This window comes from Cyanistes caeruleus, chromosome 3 (assembly GCF_971803275.1).
Source record: "Cyanistes caeruleus chromosome 3, bCyaCae1.hap1.1, whole genome shotgun sequence".
Classification (NCBI taxonomy): domain Eukaryota; kingdom Metazoa; phylum Chordata; class Aves; order Passeriformes; family Paridae; genus Cyanistes; species Cyanistes caeruleus.
The window spans coordinates 26824194-26848451 of NC_141703.1; the positions used below are offsets into that span (position 1 = coordinate 26824194).

Sequence of the window (24258 nt, forward strand, 5' to 3'; positions counted from 1 at the left end):
TTGTTTGGTTCTGATCCAACACCCCTATTGTTCTTAAATAAGATCTCCTCTATTATTTTTAGGATTTTGTGAATTCAGACCATGTTTTAGCCGTATCATAAACTCCAAAAATATGGATGTGCATACGTGTGTGTATGTGTGTGTGTGTGTGTAGTTGTCCTGCTTTTATGAGGTATATGTGTTGAGAGGAAAGGATTCAGTAGTTAATTAGACAAGTATCAGATAAACCAACCAGGCTAGAAGAGACTGGCTATTATGAAGTCTACTCTTTTTGTTCTGTGAACCTTCTGTTATCCTTTGCACTATTCAACAAGACCATATGCCAAAAATATGAAATTCCTTCACTGCCTTTATTCATTCATTGTTGATGGCACCAAAAAAGTGCCACTGGGCCATTTTTTCTGGTTAATCATGAATATATCAGGTGTTTGATTGTGTGGGACTACACCTTTTTAAGAGTATTTCATTTTTAAATGAAAGAAGATTTTCTGTAGCTCAGAGGTACTCAGTTTGCTTCACAGTGATCCATACAGCTATAATAATTAAAGTCTAAAAGGGCTCACACAGAAAGGGGGAAGTCTTGTCCTTCACTATTAATTTTTCAATTTCAGCAGGGGCTGCCTCAATTTTGAAATTGCAATCTCTCTCTTCTCAGAATGAAACTGAGGTGAGATTTGGGCATTCAGGTTTCAAGCACACACATGCACACACACATATGATGGAAACAAAGAGTACACAGTGACTGAGATGAGCTGCTTACATATTGAGGGGGAGCTGGACCTTCGGTGGTGTTCCCTGATCTCCAATTATTGCACTTGTCCTGGGACCAGCCACTGTAGCTGTTCCAATCAAAGAGGAATCCTGAAAATACACAAAGAAGAACATACAAGGATTTAAGATGAAGCCCATCATTTCCTGAATTGCCGTGGGGTGAAGGCATAGAAGAATAAATCACATATTTTATTAATTCCTAGGTTTTTCTAACTTCATGATATTGCATTAAAAACGCATATTCTAGCCTTACAATTTCAAAAAATACATTTCTGACACAAAGGATTAGCAGGATTTCCATGTACCTGTCAGAGAAATTTTAGTTGTATGGTGTATGCACATTTTAAAAGTTTTACAATGTAAAACTACTTAACTGCTTTGTAAAGTCAGCTCAGCATGTGCATCTCTGCAATGGTAATGGTCTCTGATAAAAGTAACTTTTTCCCCTCAAAAACTTGTTTTTAAATTGGTACTCTTTTGGTTAATGGTTATGGATCTCTGGAAAAGAAGATACTATTCAATTGCCAAAATACAGTCTCATTTCTATGTAGTCTTTTTATCATCAGGAATATTCCTCTCCTTCAAAAAAAGGTGACTGCCCAACCCAAAGCTTTCTCTGAATGAAGAAAGTAGTTTGCTCCACTTTTACCCCAGAAAATAAATCTCCACTCTCTTATAGACAACTGGACAGATCTTCTCCAGCTATTAATATGAAAGGCAATTCTAAATGTAATAATTCATTTCTCAAAGCCTAATGCTCATCCAAATTATGCAGGGCAATCTCTTCTTGAGTTGTCTCACCAAAGTCCTCATTCATCTATGTCAAAAATGAATCCTGACTGGAAACATCTCCTGAATTAATTCCAAGGCTTGTAGCAACAGATCTTTATTGCAGACAGGGCAGAGCTGGGCTGATGGGACTTGTAGTGGTTTACTTGAGCAAAAAGTTTATTTAGTAAGCCTAACCATATGTTGTACGCACGTCCATATGCAGAATGGCTCTACAAAATGGGAACCAATACCCACAAACCGCAAGTTCAGGCAGAGTGTGTTATACAGAGAAAAGATTCTGAGAAGTTCACAGGCCTCCACTACAGATTTTCTGTTCTATCTAGCAAACAGTAAATATTGGTTTTTGGGAGACAAACATAGGGACAATTTTTGCACTTAAAAATGACGCTGAATTAAACCAAGACAGAGTTAAGCCAAGACACACATTGCTACTTAATTACTGGATTTCAAGGTTACCTCATTCCAAAGAAACCACATAATTATTAGTGTTCTGTCTTGACAGTGCATTGCTGATCTATATTGCTTTGCTGTGTATGAACACAGTATCATCAGGAAATCGTGCAGCAAAACATGGAAACACTGCACTGTGATTCCATAGCTTTTGGCAAAAAGCAGCAAGATGTCTCATCTCTCACCAACATCTACACTCAATCATGAAATTGTATTGACAAGTACATCTCCTTTTTCTCATTATTTCATCTAACTATCTGGCTGCTTTCTCAAACAAAGAAGGATCCAGGCAGCTCTTGGTCCTATGTGTAAAAAGCATTCTTTCCAGCGCTGTGACTGAGACTTTATTAACAATGCTTGTCATGTCAGTGAGCTAGTATCAACTTACAGAAAAAACACACCACCCCACTAAGAAATTTAGGGATAGCTGGAGAATGATCCCTCATTTGTTATGCTGAGCTGGTTAATTGGGTTAGGGATTGCAGAACATGTTGGGCTGAGACACCTGGCAGCTGCCTCTTCCAAGAGGTAAGTGAGAAATTAAGAAGTTCACACTTCATATTGTTCTACCACTGTATATGCCTGCTCTGGACTAGAGAAACTGTCTCTTAAGAAAACAGAAAATGCATCAGTCCCCACCCTTCCTTGCTAGAGAAAAAAAAAAATTAGATTTTACCCCATGAAAAAACCAGATCTGAATGAACAGCCTCAGGGTGCAACTGTAAAGGCAGAGAAGATCACAGAAGGAAAGGATAGAATAGGACAGAATGGAATACAGCAGAATAGAATATTTATATTGGAAGTGACCTGCAACAACTGTCTAACTGCTTGACCACTTCAGGATTGACCAGCTAAGGACATTGTCCAAATGCCTCTTAAACACTGACAGGTTTGGGGCATCAGCCTTTTTTCTAGGAAGCCTGTTCCAGAGTTTGACCACCCTCTCAGTAAAGAAATGCTTCCTACTGTCCAGTCTGACTGTCCTGTGAGGCATTCCCACAGGACCACTCCCATGCATCCTGTCAGTGGACACCATAGAGAAGAGCTGAGCACTTCCCTCTCCATTTCCCCTCCTCAGGAAGCTGTAGAAAATGATGAGGTCACCCCTCAGTCTCCTTATCTCCAGACTAGACGAGCACAGTGTCCTCAGTTGCTCCTCTTAGGATGTTCCTTGCAGTTCTTTCACAAGATTTGTTGTCCTCCCCTGGATGCATTCAGGGACCTTCATATCTTCCTTCCACAGTGGGGCCCAGAACTGCACAGTGCCCCAGGTGAGGCCTGTGAGGCCTGAGACCATTCAACACTGAATACAGCAGGATAATTTTGAGTGGCTGGTGATGCTCTCTTTGATGCACCCCAGGACAGGGTTTGCCCTCTGGGCTGCCAGAGCTCTCTGCTGACTCACACTGAGCCTGCTGCCCACCAGCACCCCCAGATCCCCTTCTGCAGGGCTGCTCTTCAGCCACTCCTCTCTAGTCCATGCTTGTGACTGGCATTACCCCATCCTAGGTGGATCAGAATACAGCATTTTGAATGGTTAAATAATTTCCTCCTATTAATCATCACCTAATGCTCCAATGTGTATCTACATCCCTCTGCAAGGCATCTTGTCCCGCAAAGAAAGAAAGTCAAAAGCACCTCCCACTTCGGTATCATCAGCAAACTTGCTAGTGGTGCATTCAACTCCTGCATCCTGATCACTGATATATATATATATATATATATATATATATATATATATATATATATATATATATATCAGCTATATATATCAGCTATATATGTCAACAGCCAGCTGTAGCCCCATTCACTGCAATCCTTTGAGATCTGGCCTTTCGCCAGCTCTCACCCAGTGCACCACAAGTCCACTCATTCCATGGCTGAGCAACTTTTCCAGAAAGATGCTGAGGTACAGTATCAAAACCCTACTAAAATCCAGAAAAAAACTGTGTCTATTGCTTTCCCTTCATCCACTAGGCAGGTTACCCTATTACAGAAGGATATCAAACCAGTTTTCCAGAAACTGAGTCTAACTTAACAGGTCTTCTCTCATGCCTTTTTTTTCAGACTAGAGTAACACTGTCAAGCTTCCAGTCAGCCGGACCTCCCTAAACCTCCAAGATCTTTGACAGATGATTGAGAGGGGTCCTGCCATAACATTCACTGGCTCCTTCAGAACACTTGGATGAAGCCATGAGGCCCCATGAACATTCAGCTGATACAGCTGGTCCCTTACAATTCCAGTGCCCACAAATAGAAAGTCACTGTTCCCACATTTGTGGTCCTCCAACTCAGGGGACTGGGAAGCTGAAGGTCTACTGAAGACTGGGACAAAAAGTGCATAGAATGCATCTGCTTTTTCTTCCTTCCTGTTAGTCAGATTGACCAAGTATTATCAAATATTCACCACCTTCACCAAGTATCAGCCCAATATTTTCTTTAGACCTCATCTGAAGAAAGTGTTGTTTGAAACAACACTGGCCAGTTTCAACTCTAATTGAGCTTCAGCCTTTCATGTCTTCTGCCTGTGTAAATGAACCACAGCTCTGTACTCTGGTTCCTGAGAAGTCTAACCTTGTTTCCAGAGGTCATACAGTTTATTTTCCTCCTGACCTACACAAGGAGTTCCTTGTTCAGACAAGCTGGTTTTTCTGCTCTGCTTGCTTGACTCACAGCATGGTGAAGTTGTCTGCTCATGTGCTTTTCAAAGGTGAATCTTAAAGACTGACCAGCACATGTGGACTCCAAAGTCCTTAAAAGCAGATTCCCAGGGCACTCTGCTAAGTAATGCCCTGAATAGTATAAAGTTTGCTCTGACAAAGTCCAGAGAAGCAACTCTGCCATTCTTTTTTGTCTTTACAGTAAAAATTCTAAACTCAGCCATTTCATGAACACTGTAGCCAAGACAGCCACCTACTGTCACATCCCTCATAAGTCATTCTCTATTCCCAAATAACAAGTCCAGGAGGGCATCTTTCCTAGTTGGCTCACTAAGTATGAATGACAAGCAGTTTTCTCCTCTAAGCCTCAAGAATTTCCAAGACTTGTCACAGAAGTATGATATTTCCAGTTGATGTCTAGGAAGTTGAAATCTCCCATAAGGACAAGGGCTACTGATCCAGAGAGTTCTCCTAATTGCCTATAGAATACTCACTGGTGCTTACATCTCGACTGGGCAATTAGTAGGAACACCCTCTACAACATCTGCTTTGTTTTCCTTCCCCCCAGTCTTCACTCAGAGGCTCTTCACCACATCATCACTAACTCTAAGAGCTGTGCAATCAAACCTCTCCCTTACTTACAGTGCCACACGTCCCTCTCACTTGTCCTGCCTACTCCTGAAGCCTGTAGCCCTCGGTGCCAGCACTCCAATCACAGGACTCATTCCACTAGTAGCAATGATATCCAGCTCTGGGAGCTGACCAGTGCTTCATCTTTCTTGTAAGACACATGCTAACCCTTCTTTAGCTCCTATGGTCCTCCCTCTGCACACTGCAGCAAAGTCAGTTTGCAGAGGTACAGCCAGGCAGCCTGGACTGGCCACTGCAGGCACCCTGGGCTGACCTTGACTGATTCTGCAGAGTGATGACTTCAGGCAAAGAGAACAGAGCAGCATTCAAAGCATCATCTTTGTGATCAGCATCACTGCCTGTTTGCACTGACAGTGGGGCCTTCTGTGTCTTCTGTATGATCTCAAGTCCTTTCTATTATGTTCTTCCTAACATATAGTCCAAGGGATTAAGAAATCATGTAACTGCCATTCACTGTTGCTGGGTGACAATTTTGCTTTCTTCCCTTGAATAATCCCAAAGATGTCTCCACAGTTATATATATATATCTATCAACCTGACATTCAGTTTCTTGCCTATATCTGGTTTCTCCAATATTACTGCATCTGGTGCCAACCTGGCACCTATAAACCATTCATTTTTGCCACTTTGTACAGCCTAGTATCCTATACATCCAAACTCTAAATCAGTGCCTGCTTCCTGATTGTGCTCTGGTTTTTCTTTAGCTGCTCTCCCTACAGGCTTTGACATGATTGTGTACTTTACAGCCTGTCTATGACCCTGCTTTTCATCATCAAGTTTTACTCCACAGGACCTGCTGGCCTTGCACACATTGAATTCAGCTCCTCTGTTCACATCTTGATGTTTACTGTCACAGAAGTATTCTGCTCTGCAGCTTCATGTGTCTCTGTGCTCCTTGCTATATTCTCTTGGTGGCTGCTTAATTGCTAGTATGCATGTGAATGTTCACCAGCTTTGCATTTAAACTGCAGTCCCTGACACAGTTGGTGAACGTTTTCTAAACTGACTCTTTCAAGGTCCTGTTGTCTCCTGTACATATCCCTAATTAGCTCATATTATAAAATACAATATTGCTAGATTATTTTGCAAGATAGTATTTACAATTAGATTTTGAAGAGACTGATTTTTGCAAAAGAATAATCTCCTATTTCTTTATACTTCTGATTACCTGTGTTGGAAGTTTATCTTTCTACTCTTCATACAATTTTATGTGCATCTCTCTGGTTACCAGTAATACCAATAATCCTCCTGGAGAACACAGCAGGCCTTTCTCCATCACAGCTGGTAGTAGGACTTAGTTTGTTTTCCTTCTTTATTTAGCCCTGGAGCCAGGTTGTACTTTTGCTACTGTGATCTAAGGAACAAGGTACTAAACATGTCCTCCTTTCCTCTTCATCTGCTCAGGGGAATGGGAATCCAAGACAATGCTCTGATTTTCTTGTTCTCTGCTTTGATACCTTTTAGGAAGTCTGTGTGTCACATCTGAGCTTTCTGATGGCATGTCTCTACGTGATCCATCTTCCTTGTGTGGCACCAGACACACAAATAGAGACATGCACAGATATTACACAGGGAGGGCTCAAACACTGCAGCATTTGTGTCTTAATCCTTCTTCAATCTCTGCTACTCGACACTGCTAAAGCCTTACGGGTAAGAGATGTCTCTGACAGCCAGGATTTTAAGAGGCACGTAGGCACTTACTGATAAAAACAGGCACCTTGCAGAGTTTTCTCAGGGTGGCATTAAGTACTTCACTGCCTGATTCCCAAAGATTTTATTGCAATATAAGTAATAGGAGTCACTTCAGAAAATACCATTTGGTGTTCCTCTCTATCCTTATAAGCCTTTAATGTCTTTAAACATTTGGCCATTGAATTTCCAGAGGTGACCTGGGTGATCACATGTGCACCCTCTCAGGGTGACATGCAGTTTTCTGAACCAGACACTGGCAACTCTCATCCCATTTACTTAGGCCAATGAACAGCCAAATCTGACTTCATGCTCCCACTCCAATCTGGCTTCCTCCAAACACCACTTACCACTGTTTCAGCTCAACAGCACCATCTCTTTTCCTCTGGACACTACAGACCCAGATGTCAGCCAGCAGGGAAAAGCAGCTGCACAAATGTGTGCTCAAAACCACCTCCAGATCCTTCTGCACTAACTTCTCCTTCTTTGTGCCCATTGGTAGCACAGCAGCACCACCTGTACTGTGCAAGGCAAAATCTTCAGTAAAACCTCCAGACTATACACACAGGCACAACAGTGCTGCATGACAAGTATTTCACTCCCAGCTCATGCTGTGCCCTCTGTTTTTATCACCAGCTACTCTGCTGTAGTAGGTGATTGTGTACTCATGGGCTGGAGAGTAATATTAAAAGGACTTTTTGCTTTTTCTTCCGTAAACACAACAGCTTCCTTGTGACCAGTGAAACACAACTTCACCCCAAATATAACTGACAAGCCCAGAGAAATTAAAGGTGACAACTACTCATCTGGGCTGAAACATCTTCTCAAATTCATTCACTTTCTCTTTTCCCATCCACACTTTTATGGGAGCATAAGAATTACTGGCTTGGACTTCCAGCATAAATTATATTTTTCTTTCCCTTGAAGATTTACTTTAGATTTTCACCAGTACTTTAAGACCACATTTGTGGTTTAATTTGAAAAGACATGGTGCCTGTAGGGATTAGTGAAGTGCCTTGCAGAAGCAAGGGACTCAGTCTTCGATGGGAATAGAAGTCAAAAAGACAGTGATAAAGCTAGGAACAGAGTACAGTGATATTGCAGGTTGCAGTAGCCTTCACTGAAAAGTAATTGTTGCTATCAGATGAATGTTCTTATCAGCTAGAAAATCACCAACCAGAATTCTCAGTTTGACTTCAAAGAAAATCCAGTACTCTCACCACGGGGCACTTATCACATTCATTAAGTCTCAGGAAAAATTCTTTTAATGTCTTGAATGCATATTTACAGCTTACTTTATATTTCTCTTTAATATTACTTTAAAATAAGAGAAAAACACCCATTCAACTCACATAAGTTGACCTACCATCCTCTGGAAATATCATAAAAACAGGCTAATGGTCTTTAAGATTCCTGTGACTCGTTTCTCTAATTTGCTGACTCCATAAAACAATGACTGTGGCGATCATTCTGAACCTTAATGTTCCTAGAAATAATTATTAATAATATAATAATTAATAATAAGTATTAGCACTTAATGCATGATAGTGACACCAAGTATTGATGAAAAGTGTTACATGCAAGATCAAGTAGCCTCATCAAATGCTAATTATCAAAGTGGGGGCTGAAATGGACTTATCAATTCTACAGGAAGAATTTTTTTTTTCTATAATGGTGTGTGTGAAAAACAAACAAATGTGCAGGATAACAGCTGCAGCTGCATAAATAGCTGCATAAATACTGAGTTCCTTCCTGCAAAAACTGGAGCTAAATTTATATGATTTACTGAGGGGTTCTTACAACCTGCAAGTATCTGTGGCTGTGGATGAAGGTGAGGCAGAGTATTATGCCAGCTTGTTCTAGGACCAGGTTGGCCCTGGTTAATTTTGGTTTGCAATAGACCAAAAACTCTGGACCATGTCTTCTCTTGGTAGCTCACAGAGCTATGCAGAGAGCTGGGTAAGTCAAGTAAACTAATTTCCTGAGCTTCCATTTCCCCTATCCTGCAATCTAATGATGCCTGAAAGTTAAAAGGAAAAAAAAAACCAAACATTTTTGTCATTTTCTTCTGAAGATTTGTCTGGCATTACCATCCATAAAAGCGCTGATTATTCTGGCTCACAGCTTCTCAGCTCCCCCAAATGAGGACTAATTAAGCATCATGTGATGAGCATCATGAGAATTATATTTTGTTCAGCCTGTTTCTCTCAGACTATACTCAGGGTATAGCTCTCCACCACAAGGTTTTAAATAGGTTTGTAGTAAATAGTGTCTTGAAATTCTGGGATCAAAGAACACAAAAAATCAGAGACACAGGAAGGCTTCAAGTGAAAGCTTGACCTGTAAAAGATGTTAATTTAATCCCACACTCATAATTGTCCTTCTGATAACTACAACATACTCATCAGGATCCTGTGCAATGCCTCCTGTAGGAAGTCCCCCTCCAGGGAGAAAATAGCGGTAAACAAATAAACAAACCCTCCAAGTGAAAAAAAAGAGGAAAATATACACTTTAGTAATTTCTGCTCAAATGTCATACATGTAAACATAGCATGTGCCAGATGAACAGGATTTTACAGTATGGGGTAAATACCAAGACAGTGTCTCACTTGCTCTTGAGACTTCCAAACCAGAAATTGACTGGCAGGTACTGTAAAGCCTCAAGATTAACTATGTGCAAAAATTATTTCAGTGGCAAAATGTTTTCTGTTTACTACCCTGAGGAGCATCTGGAAAAAAAAAATATCATTTTTCTTTTACAGGCAATGGGATTTCATGCAGAGTTCAATAACCCTTCTAAAGCACAACTTTCTCTTCCTAGCTCCTGTAAAAAATTAGGTTTTGTGTGGTTCTTGAAAAATCTTTCAAAATATATTTGTGACAGGATAAAGAGAAGACATGGTCTCTAACCTGGTAGTTCCCTAAAGACAATTTTGTTTTGACCTGGATTCCTGGTACCTTATGTAATCAGTCCATAGACTGAGTCAGCTCATGAGCTTCATTTGCAACAGTTTTGACAAATAATGTGATATATCCCAATATGCACAGAGTATATTCAGAGACCTATTGGTAGCAAAAAAATAAAAATTAAAAAGCAAAAAAAGCAAAAAACCCCCAACTTTCTGTTTAAGAGGAGTTAACTCCTTCCCGCCTAAAACCTGCTCTCCCACCCCGAAAGATACACTTACTTAGAACAGGCAATGTCTGGAATCAATTATAAATAGCTATAAATAGAACTGGAAATGTACAAAGAAAAATAATTAGCTTATGTTAGACCTTAGCAAAAACTCTTATGCATTTTTCATTACATATTTTGATCTAAATTACAAAAAGACAGATTGGACCAATATTTCTTCTTTTTTGCCATTTTGACTGGTGCTGCCTCCTGAAATAGTTGCCCTTGGTTTCACCTGTCTTGCTCTTGTATTCAGTCAGTTGTCATTCACAGTCAGCAGCAGAGCAAGTTGGATAAAATTTGGACTCCAAGCCAAAGCTGAAAAATACCTGAATTTGACTTATTTTCTTGGAGCTTGTTGTGCACTTCAAAATTCAAGGTTCATTTTTAGTGTCTGGATTTTAGGTATAATCTGTATGCCTCTCATGGTCAGCACATTTAGGTTATCAGCCAAGGCTCAACCAGAGTTCTGCTATTACATTTTCTCAGCTAAAATTCAGCACTTCTAAATAACTGATAAGGACACACTTCCAAATGATTTATATAGCAAGACACCTCAAGGAACATTTTTCATTTCAAATACTGTCAGTCTTTGGGATTGGGAGCGTGCAAGACATTGTTCTCAGCTTTTCCTGAACATGTGTCCTCTGGTTAGGAGCTTGTACTAATACTTGCAGATACAAATTGACTTCTTGTGCATGGTGATGAGTTGTTCAAAACACACACAGAAGTTCACAGGGAGGGTCCTTTCTCCCTCACTCAGCTGTTACCCTGGTGTGCACAAAGCCATGCTTCATTATTCATGAGATGCTTTTTCCGTCAAAATCCAGGGGATTTGGAGCAGTACTGACCCATGACCTTTTCAACTGGCAGGGACTAATAATTCATAAGGGGTGAAAATGGAAGCAAGACAAGCCATCTGAGGCCTGGGCATGATTACTGTCCAAGGGGACCTTCTCCACTCCCCAAGGAATCTCAGTTACGAACCACTCCTCTGCACCCGCAACCTAATTCAGCTTCAGCTCCATCACAGACCTGCAGCACTACTTACATCTTCAATAAAAATTCCTTTTGCCAGTATGATAGGACATTCTGCATGATGGACAGACACTATTACCTTTCAGCTGGACATCTTATATTTAATGAGTGATGCTCAGCATGCAGCAGAAAGCATACAAGCAAATTTAGTTGCAGGTAAAACTAGGATTCCAGCATTGCCTCTTTTAAATGAAATGCTTTATATCTGGGCTGTTGTGGAATTCCAGTCACTATTTTATCCAGCTGGGGTGACTTCAAGTTGATTCTTCTACCTTTCAAGCATCCCAAAGTTTGTAGTCAGTGAGGATGTTTCTAAGACCATCATTGATTTCAAAATACATCTTGGCTTTTGGAAAACAGCTGAGTTGGTTCTGCTTAAAGAACAATGAACACATTATGGAAGGCCAGCAGTCGTCCATTATTAAATTAATGATATGCAGAACTGCTTTCAAAACATGATTTCATAGTCTGGTCTGCATGTCAGTGCACAATATGCAGAAATTTGTGCCCTCCTGGAGGCTTATAATAGTCTAACGACTCATAAAAACAAAAAAACATGTCAGCTCAGTGTGGAAGTCTGGTTTCAATTCACAAGAATTGACAAAAGCCACAAGAATAAAGCACTACACATGAAATAAGTTCTAAGGGGTGGAATATGTGCTACATTTACTGAAACATGTAAAATTTGCACCTAAATTTTAAGTTCCTGCAATAACTTAGGCAGTAAGCTCTAGGTGTCTCTGTTTCTTCTCATGTCAGCAGAGAGAAAGCAGGTGCTCCAGATGCAGGTGCCTCAGGTCTACAGGGAAAACTGATGATTGTTTTGAGGAGGCTGTTTCACTGGGCACCAGCCGGTTGCCTTGAGGTAGGGGACTGGATGCCATTCAAGAACTCCTGTAATTGAATTCTGCTTGTTCAAAGGACAGGCTATAAGACTGTGTTGAACTTTTTCACAATGTAGAATCCTCCTGCAAGCTAAATGCTAATCCTGATACATTCCAGAGAAATTCATACCTACTAAACTGAAAAAAATTACTTTATTTCTTTTTATGAAGAGATTTATTAAATAAGCAATGAAAAAGTGCCTGGAAATTTCAAGGATAGGATGTAACAACACAATAAAACAAATTTACATTCTAGTTAAAAAAAAAAAGCAAAAATTTGCTAGATACTGAAACTGTAAATTTGTTGTTTCCCATTATAAGAAATAAGCTTCAGCTGAATTTGCTGTTGCAAACCAGCAAGGGCATGAGATGGTTACAGAGAGAACCACTCAACGGCTGTGACAATGACATGCAGGACAGAGAGGTTCATCTACAAGTGAGGAAAGAAAAGGTGAGACATTTTACTGCAGCAGAGCTCACTGGTGAGTTTGGCAGCTACATGCACAGCCTTCCTAACCTGCCCATGCTCTCAGCAATGCCCCTGAACACTTATGAAGCAGTAGTAGAATCAGTTTGCAGATTTGTCAAGATGTCAAACCCTGAACAAGACATACAGGGAATTTACCTTAGAAATGGCAAATGCATTTTAGAGCAAAAAATCTGAAGACAAGATTCTGATTGCCCTGAATACCTTGATGTAAGAGCTCACAGGGCCCATTGTTTATGCTACTCTGGCTGGCGTTCAACCTTGTGAATAAAAGAAAAGTGCTGAACTGATATTCTGTCTGAGGCTGAAGCATCATTAATTACTTCAGAGCTATGTCAAGTCTTAGCAAATGGCAGAGAAGAGACTGAATTTCTGACGTTTTAAATTAAAATGTAACCCCTATTATTATGGGATTAATAGTTACATAAGTATAGCTTATGTAATTTTAATGTACATTTGGTAAGAGCTAAATTCTGTATTTTTTGTAGACCTAACTAAGAAGGCTTAAAAAGCAGGTAAATTCATATTTGTAGCTCTTGTGATTTTATTGCTAATCTTACAAGCATTTTTCTGAAGGCTGCTCCTACAATCAAGAGAACATAGTGAAAACTTCAGCCCCACTTTTTTCCCCCTATAGATCCACATTCATTGTAAAGTTTTCAAAGGAAAAAGTTTAAATCTCTCAAATTAGAAAGCAAGGTTCCCAAAAGCAGAGATATATGTAAATGCCACACTTGGGGTGTCTCTTGGGGTGACACTTTTTGACAGAAGGAAGCTTCTTTTCACTAAGGTTGATCTGAGCCACCAAGACTCTTCTTCCCTGTCTGGATTTTGGCCAAGACAATTTTGACCAACAGTGATAGAGGCATGTGCTCAGCTGCCTTGTCTGCAAACTGGCTCGACACCCTGAGGCAGAACCACTCCCCAAATCCGCTCCCACCATGGGCTTCATTACACCCCAGCCTTAGATGAACTTTTGACCATGGCAATGATTATATGTTTTCCCATTTGCTGCAAAAAACCCAACCAAGCTTCCTGTGGGCTGGATTTTGATAATCATAGCTTGTCACCAGGAACATCAGGCCCTTCTTGTCCTCTATCACTTGTGTGCAAGTGCCAAATTATTTGAGAAATGACTGGGGTTTCACAAACCAGTTGTTCTGTTAAAACAGGGGAGAATAATCAAGGTACTTTTTGTTTCATGGTATAACTTTTGTGGTTTACTAGTTCAGAATGAGTCTTCAGTATGACTCTAACAAAAAAGGGTGTGTGTTGTGTTTCTCTTGACTAGCACAGGAACAGAAAAGCCACTGTCTAACATGTCTCTATAAAGTCCAAATGTGTCACTCTTGGTGCCAAAAACCTGGGTGCCATTTAATTGACAAGTTTGGGACACTCCCTCATGTGTAGTGCTTGACAGATGTCCCAGTACATCTTGACACTGATGCCGCCTTTTGTGGGGTCTATATCCTCACTTTCACCCTCCTTCTGAGGGCTGAAAGTCAGGGAAGACCTTACACCAAAGAAACCCTTCCTGGAAAAGGCATGTGGAAGAAAATGAGTGCTATTACAGTTGGACAAAGCTGTCTCTTTGGCTCCTACGTGTGGATGGGCAGTGGAGGGAGGTGAGCAGCTGAGGCAGAAGCAGAGAGTATTGCTTCACTGTGGCAGTGTCCTCTCAGTACAGTTTTGGCTGTTTGTGGTGTGCATGCAGGCACCCTGCCTCCCCCAGTGTTCTTGCAAATCTGTGCTGCAGGGGCCTGGGGCTCATGTCATGGGTCACAGCAGGGCACAGGTATCAGGAGTGACCCCATGGTCTGGTGCACCACACTGGCCTCACAGGGGAGACCCACCAGCACTAGAGATAGACATAAACAGGCATTTCTGCCCAAAGCAGCTCCTACAGTTTGCTGCTTGTCCCTCTCCCAGCCATCTACAGACATACCAGCATGGACAGTGGCTGTGACATGGATTGCTTCCTACTATGGGCCACCACAGGGCTGGCTAGTGACCCATGTTTGTCCCTGCATGAGGACATGGATGTCCAGGGAGAATAAAAGGGCAAGGATGGCTTTTTTCAGTAGAGATATGATGTGTGGGAAGACCCTGTCATACTGAGGTTATCTTGGCACTAGAAGCAGCACAGACTATGAGAAACTATAAACCACCTGTGGGGGCTAATCTGTACACACACTGTGTAGATGACTGGGCAGGAAGACTGAGGCAGAGGAGCTTTGGGACTGTGACTATCCTCCCTTCTCTTCTACACCTTCAAGCTGCAAGTCGCCAGTTGGATTTCCTTATCCATAGTAACAGCAGGCAATTGCAATGGGTTTCAGTGCACTCCCGGTGAGTTTGGATCCTGTTTTTGCCAGGACCCCAGAAGCAGCCTCTTGGAAGCTCCTTTTGGGACCTGTGGGGATGTCTGGGGGGACGCTCTTCTGCATCCTCCTTTGAGAGAGGGAAGGATGGAGAGGGCTGCACTCTCAGCATGTGTGATGGTTTAAAAATCCCTTGGGTTTTTCTGAACAGCAGTTACTTGCTGGGTACAACACTTGTCAAAGTACAGCACATTTGCTCATCCTCCAGTGATCTGTACAGAAATAATTATTCCAAAAATCTTTTTTTATCTCCAGTGTGTGAATTTCATACTGACATTGCTACCCTGCAGAGTAACAGATACGTTCAGAGTAATGGGATCACTCAAAATTACTCCTTTCTACAACAGATCCTGGTGCAACAGTTGCATTACTTTTAACAAATTGTAGGATTGCTTTTTGTTTTTTAAAGTGTTGCACTATTGTGAATCCAATTTGGCCTTATCCTCTGGCTCCTCATGACTGCCCACTGATTAATGCAAGGATAGGAATGGCAGATGACAAGTACTGCCACACCAGGATGACAGCACCATGTGACAGGTTCAAGTGAGGGTGAGCCATTTTGGAAGAGGTGACACAAGGGTGTGCCACCTGCTAAGGATGCCCAAATCCCACCTGCACCCCACCTTACCTGGGCCGGGGCACTGGAGGAGAGGTGGGTCAGGTCCCCAATCCTGGCAGCTGCCCGTGGGTCGCTGGAGCTGATAAGGACAGGGGCACTGATCTCCATGGAGTGCCGGTTGCTGGCAGCCTGGGAGGACTTGTGTGTCATGCTGAGGGCCGTGAAGGAGTGGCGTTTCTTGGCGTTCTTCTTGCCTTCCACCTGCCGCTGGGCCGCTCCGGCAGCCCCCGCGCCGGCCAGCGTGGAGCACGGTGCCAGACCCACCGCCGCTGCCGCTGCCACTGCCACTGTCTCCGTCGCCAGCGGCACGTCACAACCCGAGGCGGCAGCCGAGCACGTCTTGTCCATCTCCATGAGCTGCTTGGCAGATTCATTCAGCTGTGTGGGGATGAAAAGGGAAAGATAAAAAAGGAGTTGTAGAGAGTGATAAGGTTCCCTTCAGTGCAGGAAAGGAGGCTCAGGGGGACCTTATCTTTCTCTACAAAAACCTGAAAGGAGGTTGTAGCATGGTGAGGGTTGGCCTCTTTCCCCAGGTAACAACTGACAGGACAAGAGGAAATGGCCTCGTTTTGTGCCAGGGGAGGTTTAGAATAGGATTTCAGGAAAAATTTCTTCATTGAAAGGGCTGGCAAGCACTGGAACAGGCTGCCCAGGAAAGTGGTAGAATCACTGTCCCTGAAGGTATTTCAAAGACTTAAAAGACATGACACTTCAAAACCATGGTTTAGGGGTAAGCTTGGCAGTGCTGAATTAACAGTTAGACTGGATGGCCTTAGAGGTCTTTTTCAACCTAAATGATTTTATGAGTCTATTAATTTATTTGATTCATGGGGCCAGGTGAATTATATCCATCCACTTGTTAATGCCAGAAAGATCAAAAGAGGCAAAGCAAGCATCCAGAAGAGTTAAACTAGAATCAGGCACCATAAATTTGTCCACATCAAGCTACACCATTTAAAAAAATGCCATTCCCCAAAACAGCTTGTCCCAGGCTGCTGAGTCGGAGCCCAGGGAAGGAGGCAGGAGCCTCTTGATCAAGGTTTGCTATTCGCAGTTCCATCACAAGCCTGTGCTTGGTGTTTGCCACACATCGTTTTGGTCAAGAGTACAGCTACCAAATCTTCCCAGTTTCATCTCCCTGCCTCCCACCTAACATAGGTTATCCAAATGCAGGTGCAAACTGATGGCATTTTCCCTAACTGTATTACCTAACTTTGGAAGAGTTTGGTGGCCACTAGAAGACTTGCTCAGGTTCAGCTTGAAAAAGGGGTCTCATCAGTTCTCTTGAAGGGTTTAACACTTGACCGACAGCTCACAAACACTGCACTAGGAGGTTCAGGACAGCCTTCAGCCCACTGTTCCTCATCCAATCCACACTCACAGATGACCTTATGTCTATGCAGGCCAGAGGCATGTCATCTCCTTCACTGCCACTGAAGTCTCGTACCTCCCATCCTTCATAACTCATCCAGGGAAGCTGCACTGTACACACCTGGAGAGATTTTAGGTGCACAGGGGTGCTACCGTCACTACTGACACAAGAAGTGCACTCTGAAGTCAGCAGTGCTTTCTGCACAGCACTCATTGCCAATATATCTTCCCTCAAGGGATGTTAACAGCTGATGGAAAATGCCACGTTTTGCCAACAGACCTTTATATTAAACTAGGATGCACCACAATATGTTTGCATTTAATGAATAAAAACAACATATGAAAAAGGGAGCCACAGCTAATGCACACATGCTTTTGCATTCACTGCTATTCTGAGACCCACATAAACCAAAGGTGTATGTAATACTATTCTGAACCAAAACTAGGCCATTTTTTTTCTATAACTACTTTTATGAATTATGGCAGCATCCAAAAAACAGTTGAGGACAAGGTCTTCCAAGGCTTTAAATGAAAAAAAAAAAAAAAAAAAAAAAAAAAGAAGAATTTCTGCTCCAAGACAGTTTTGAAGCCTAACACAAGTGAAAATAAAAGGGAAAAAGAGAGGGAAGGGAAAGATAACAGAAGAAATGTGCAGTTAAACAAATATGTAATTGCATATCTTTTATAACTCCCAACCACTGTTACCACACTGTAAATAAAAGAATAGGTGTTGCTAGCCTTAGGCCAGTCATCCGGAGTTTGAAAGCACTTCTGACTCCACGAGGACTCATTCAGTGTAACAGGCAAAAACCACACTAACACCTAGAAAGTAAACCTCAACTTGCAGGATCCTTCTTTCTGTGACAGCTTCCACTAAGTCAACCAAGATCCTCCAATTAATGATGCTCCACTACTTTCATGGCTGCTGGGAGTCCTGCAACCATTCAATTAACAAGTCATTTTCCCAGCTGCACTCTCCAACTTGAGACCACGCTTACAGCCAGCATAGTGCACTGCACCTGCCAATTTTCACCGATAACAGCTGATCCTATTTCAGATTCTTCAGAAATGTCCATTATTTCCCACTTCATCATGCTCTAAATTGGTACAACCTAATATTTGCCAGCAGGCTCCAAGTTGCAAGGAAACCAGATGGCTCCCCTCCCTTAAGTAGGTGTTACAGCTCCGCTTACCCCATTGATGAAGATAGTCTAGCTGAATTACTTGAAATATTAAGGAGAAAAGGATAAAGCTATCAAATATGCATGAGTCTTTGACAGCAGAGAGTGAGGAAATTTTTGCTAATCAACAGTAAGAGGAAAAAGAATATATTTTAACTCTTTGAGATAGGAAAAAGCAGAGTTTAAAAAAAAAGAATTTAAAACTTCTTTTTTTACAACGTGTTACATGTGTACAATAAAGTGCTCCAGCTCTTGATATCAAGCTCTGAATCTCTTGTAAGAATTAGATTATAAATTCCACTGTCTGGAATCCAATTTAACACTGAATCTGTTCTTTTTAAAACAACAAAATCCCTTACTTTTTTGTTCAAAGCAGCATCTAGTTGAAATGTCAATAACAGAGCAAGCATCTAAACATGAAGTGATAAAAAATATAAACAAAAGTAAATCTCAGTAGAAAAGTAAATCTTCTATTGGTAGAAGATTAAAGACAGAAAGAAAACTCCTCCCCAAACAGTCAAGCTAATGTACTTCTGAGAATGTCAGAGGCTTCCTGAAATACTGGGAAAAAATTATTTGGGTCTGCCAAGATAAAAAATGCTTTATAGCTTTATGACTTTATTTTTGTAGAGGACTGTTTTTAAACAGCTTTGCCCACAAATTCTGGAAAGTACTTCCCAAATAGGCTATGAATACCAGAGAAAAGTCTGCTTACCACTTTGTAAAAGCAAACAGTTCTTCCTCCTCACAAAAAACTTTTAGAAACCTTTTTAAACATAAACATGATTGCAATTTTCTTATTTTGAACTCTGAATATGTAAACAAACATTGCTTTCTGGTGTCTGTCATCTGATCTTCAGGCATATTTGCTTCCAGATGAGAAACTTAATGGAAAGTTCTGACCCACAGTCAGTGTCAGGAATTTGACATTTCTGGAAGGCTGTAGCTCTTATGACAATCTCTAATACCAGAACTCAACTTTCTCACTCAGTTTTGATCCCTTCTCTAGAAAGATCCTATATTTGAATTTCTGGTCCCGCTAAGCCCAAAGTGGCTTGAGACTTATGCCCTTGAGACTACAGAGAGACTGATTTTACCCCAAATCCATTCTTTATAGAGGGGATGTCCTAGAAAACTTGACATAGGATTTAGAGGGATAAGGCTTGGATTTGAGTGCCAAACCAGTCAAACATTCCCAGCAGCCCTGCAATCCTGTCTAGAAATGCAAAATCTTGCAACAGCAAGCCTTATATTATCTGAGGGACTTTATCATGCAGGAGATGTGATGAGACGGTGCAGTAAAACTTTTCACAGGGTCTCAGTAATTACTGGCTCTGAGTCCTGCATGCTGAGATAAGGATGCACCAGTCTCAGTTCATGGAGCTACTGTGCCTATTTTTCAGGAAGACCTTCCCCAGCTGTGAGTAATCGTACCTGAGACAGTTCCAGCTCATCTGGTTTTGGGAGTGAAGAAGGGTGGGAGTGGATACCTCTGTGCACAGAGCCTTGTTCACTGCCAAACAACCTTTTCCTACAATGGGAGCAGTAAACAAGCGCTGTTCATTAAAAATTTGGTGGCCTTGATCAGGAAGCCATACCCTCCACCCTGACACAATGCAAGCCGTCATGACTTTAGCATCCAGGCAGAGAGCCCATGCGATATGAACTAAGGGAGAGGTTTTTTTCCTTCTTCTGGCTTTTAGATATGACTGTCTTAGATACTTGTGACTTTACCACATAGGTGACAAATATTAAGCTACATCACTCAGGACTTGTCCACTGCCAAAATTATTTTTTATTAGTCTCCACATAAATCTCTTTTTTTTTTTTACTGCAGAATTTATTATGGTGAGTTTGTCTCAGTCTGTGTTGCATCGGCTTGCACACATAGATATGCACGCACACTTCTGATTTCTAATACATGTTGTTTTAAAAGGGACCACTTGTAAATGGTTTCAACATATTTCTCTTTAAAAGGATGAGCAGATACAGGAGAGAAACTGTCATCTATACTGATGGTCCCATGTGGGATCAAATATGTTCTTTATATCCCGATATGACTTAATGAACTACAGTTTCAATAGGCAACATTATGCACCTATTTACATAACGCAGATGGAATGAAGAGTAAGGAAAATCTACTTTTTGTCCAGTGTGGGTGACAATTAACTCTAGGTTTAGCTCAAATAGAAAATTATTATTTTGGAATTTATTTTTTTTATTATTACAGAACAAGAAAGAAACATGGGAAATGTAGATCAGATTTAAATAATTAATCCTTACTACATCTCCCTTGACAAATATGCCAGTGCATTTACTAATCCATGTTAGTGGCAAAATTATTCTATCCCAGGTTAGACTTCAAAGGGACACTTTGATACACTGTGGTCACAACAGCAGCTCCTGGGTTGTGGCGTTTCACTGATAGTGCTGTCTTCTGTAAGAAGGACAATTTTGTTATTGAATACTCTTACTTTCTAGTCATTGATTCCCTGGGTAAAGGATTAATTTTTGACTGACATATGCCCTGCCAAAGAGAGGACTTCACTGTGTGGCTTACAAATATACTTCAGCATGCACTTGATACTGTGCAGACCAAAGTGTTACTAATGTATGACTAAAATGTCATTCTTTTCTAAATAAGAAAAGATTGCTTAAATTCTCAGTTTTACACATCTGATTCAGTATTTTGATAAATTGGAGCCAATTTGGACCAAAAAGTACACTATATTAAGACTTCCATTTGCTACAAAATCTTTTTTTCTGTCTGTATGGAAACTATTAGCTAAAGAATGGTGCTGCTCAAATACAGGTATAAGATCAGAACATATAGAAAAGAAATACAGGTATAAGACTCAAACCTGTTTTAAAAGAAAAAAGTTGCAAATCCCCTCAAATCTCTACATACCTAATACAAAAGAACAAATTGGAAAGAAAAAATATCATGCTCAAGTTTTTAGAAAGGAACCACTGAGCAGAGCAGAAAACAAAATTAAAATTATTAATAAAACATCTTCACAATGTCCCCCTGAAAGACTGAAAATATTTTCATCCAGGGACTGCTGATTTTTATACTTCACAGTTCATAAATATTGAGAAGATCATGTACATCCCTACTTTATGCCTTGCGGAGACTTTGGCAACTTGCAGTTCCATATCCGATTTTGTGATTAAAATAAACAGTCTGAATTTATTACTGCATTTTCACTTCAAAGTAGGTACTTTCAGGAAATATTAAGTTCATATGCCCTCATTAAACTAGTTTGCTACTATTATAATTTATGTTCTGAAGCACAGTGAGATTATTAAGTAACTAAGGGCATAACTATACAAGATTCTTCTGTCTCTGCTGGGTTCCTGAGAGGACTGTGTCTGTAAAAGCATTTTCAGACCCAAAAAGTAGTCTTTCAGAAAGCTAAAACAGCTTTTCCTCACTATTATCCCTACCAATAAATGCAGGATTACAATCTTTCTTCTGCTGTAGCCAAATAACAAAACAGCCTTTGATTCAAATGGACATTAGGAGAAAGTACATAATACTTTACCTAATATTTTACATGTTCTTTGGTAAGTTAGTGCAGAGGACACACAGCAATTCCAAGAGTTTACCAGTGGGATATTAGCAAACAAATTTGTGCTAAAGGTTCTTCAACCAAGTCATATTGAATGTATCTATAATTTTAATTTTTTACATGTTTTGGTAATTCAGATTAAACAGTGTCTAGAGAAAGCCTCCAAAGTACTCCATGGACAATTTAAATTCATTTGGCAAAACCTACAAAATCTTGCCTCAATTATTCATTTAGATGCCATTTTATAAAGAGTAATTAGTAAGGCACAGTTAAAGAGAAAATACTAAAACATTATTTAATGGTTTTGTATTAATCTCTAACAATCCACTATTGCCTTTTCTAATTTATTGCCAGGGAGGAACAAGAAAATGTGGAACAGACTTTCTGCAAGTGGTTTATCCATCATGGAAGATAGATTTCTGAAACCCACACAGTGATTGAGAGCAGAGTTATTCCATGCACCCAGAAAATATAAGAAGCGCAGTACATGCGCTTGCTTGAGCAGATTCAGACAAAATGATAGCTGCAGAAATACTTTCCTATGACACATCTTAAACTTCAAGTGTTCTGTTCCTCCACTCATAGGTTAAGGCATATGTCTCATTCTCTTTTCCAAAAGCCTGCTAGATATTGTCAGCATGTTCTCAAGGAATGAAGTTCCTAAAACCCTACAGCAGATAGCCTTCCTAACCAGGGTCATCCACATACACAACAATGTATAGTCAGGAAAAAGCAAGCCAATAATTTTTGTCTACAACATGGGTCTTTGAAAGGCAGCAGTACTTAGCAATCTATTTGCCTGAAACACAAGATCTTTCTCATTTAGCAGCGATGTCACTTCTAACGCACTGAGGGGCTGAAGGAATGTAGCATATTAGAACAGCATGTGCTTGGAAGAGCGTGTCATCATGATCTTGCAGAATCAAAATAAATGATGCGTGCAGCAGAAGTAAACACTAAGCCCTGGGTGGTGAACTGGGAATTTTTTTTCTTTTCCCATTTTTAGTTTTAAGAAGGAAAATGGTTTGCAGTGCTGGAGAACAAGTTTGGTGTATCCCAGAGAAATGTGTAGTCTGCTGCAAAGTCTGTTCAGGAGTTAAGCATGGCAACAAACCTTATGGAAACTAATGTCTAAAGAACTGAGAAGAAAGAAAATAAAACTAAATGCAACATCATTAAAAATAGATGAACTCACCAAAAAGAAGTATGATTTCTAGATCCCCCTCCACTTCCTGAAACAATGCTAGCTATTTAGCCTTCAGCTCCAAGTATGAGGACTCTCTTGCTCTCATCTGTCATCTCTGAATCTCTGATCTGCTGTGTGCCTTCGATATGCCTAAGGATTTCCTTTTTCTTTCTATCTGTCCCCTATGGACACCCTTTTCCATAATGAGACACTCATGACTACACCAAAGCTCCTTTGAAAGCAAAAAATATAACCAAACACAGCTTTACTCAACATCAGAAATAGTGGGAGAGTACAGCCTATTTTTACTTATAAATTATTCAGAAAGCTAAGTAAAAAGTGCAGTCATGAATTCATGGGCTTGATCCTAATTCCTTTGAAGTCAGTGGCAAAACTCCAGCTGCCTTCAACAGTGGAAGGACTAGTGCCCATCTGGCACCAATTTCAGTACCAGAAGAGTCCCTGTTGAAGCTTGTGTAGATTTTACTGACAAACTATTTTTTCATCAAAAAATGAAACTCATTGGAACTTAAGTACTTCCCAGGAACTTGCTTGTTTTGACAAGATGTCCATCAGGAAACTGTTTCACAGAAGATGCTTCTCAGCTAAGACAAGAAATTACCAAAGCCAAGGTGGTTTAGGAGTTCAACAGGGTACTTGGACTCCTGGCTGAAAGTCCCTGTGTGGGGAATGGCCATGGGAGACCTTAAACAACACTAACACTTTCTGAATAGAAAGCCACCAGCTTTCTGGCTATGCTGAGTATCCTTCACTCTTGTTCTCGTATATTGGAAAATCTTTGTGACTCCCCTCCTGAGTCCAGGTGTCCACCTGCACCATGAGGGAAGAGGTCGGTGCTAGCAGAAGTGTGAGTAGTCTTACGCTGGGCAGCAACCTTGGCTGGGGACCCGGATGAATCAGGAGGCTTTCAGAAGCAGTTCAGATCATGTCCTCATGCCTCGCCAAAACCTGGCAGCTGTATGGAGCCCTGTGTTGTTACAGCCAGTTAGTGCAAGGATGGGAGCCCTCTGAAGCAACCTTGTGCTGCATCTAGAAAGCCCTTCACTTGTGAAAACTTTCACTAGTAGCCAACTGTACCTAAAACTTCAGCACAGGCTAGGAAGGATTGTTTAGATCCTGGAGCAGAGCTGTAAGGATCACACGTAAACTCTATGCAATATCTTTAGAAAGAGCCAAGTTTTGTGTTTTCAGAGTTTGCAGGCAACTTTCTACCTCCTTCCTTCCTTAATGTTTCACAAGGTTCCTGGTGCTATTGCTTCCTCAAGTGATCAACAATACCCTTAAAATTATGAATTAACAGAAAATTGACAGGCTCAATACCATCAGCTAA

General features: G+C 40.9%; 1 protein-coding gene and 1 long non-coding RNA gene across 4 annotated transcripts in view; one reads left to right on the forward strand and one right to left on the reverse strand.

The window, feature by feature from the left end:
* SH3RF3 (SH3 domain containing ring finger 3) overlaps window positions 1-24258 on the reverse strand; it is a 275756-nt gene that overhangs the window by 78020 nt on the left and 173478 nt on the right. For all 3 annotated transcript variants that reach the window (XM_086880293.1, XM_086880294.1, XM_086880291.1), the window contains exons 4-5: window positions 15607-15975; window positions 761-861 (exon numbers count right to left, since the gene is read on the reverse strand). In XM_086880293.1, coding sequence (XP_086736419.1) covers window positions 761-861; window positions 15607-15975 — 470 coding nt within the window. The remainder of the gene's footprint in view (window positions 1-760; window positions 862-15606; window positions 15976-24258) is intronic.
* Window positions 11986-12892, forward strand: LOC147654029 (uncharacterized). The gene is made up of 2 exons (XR_015284281.1): window positions 11986-12091; window positions 12432-12892. It is a non-coding gene; the product is annotated as an uncharacterized LOC147654029 (long non-coding RNA).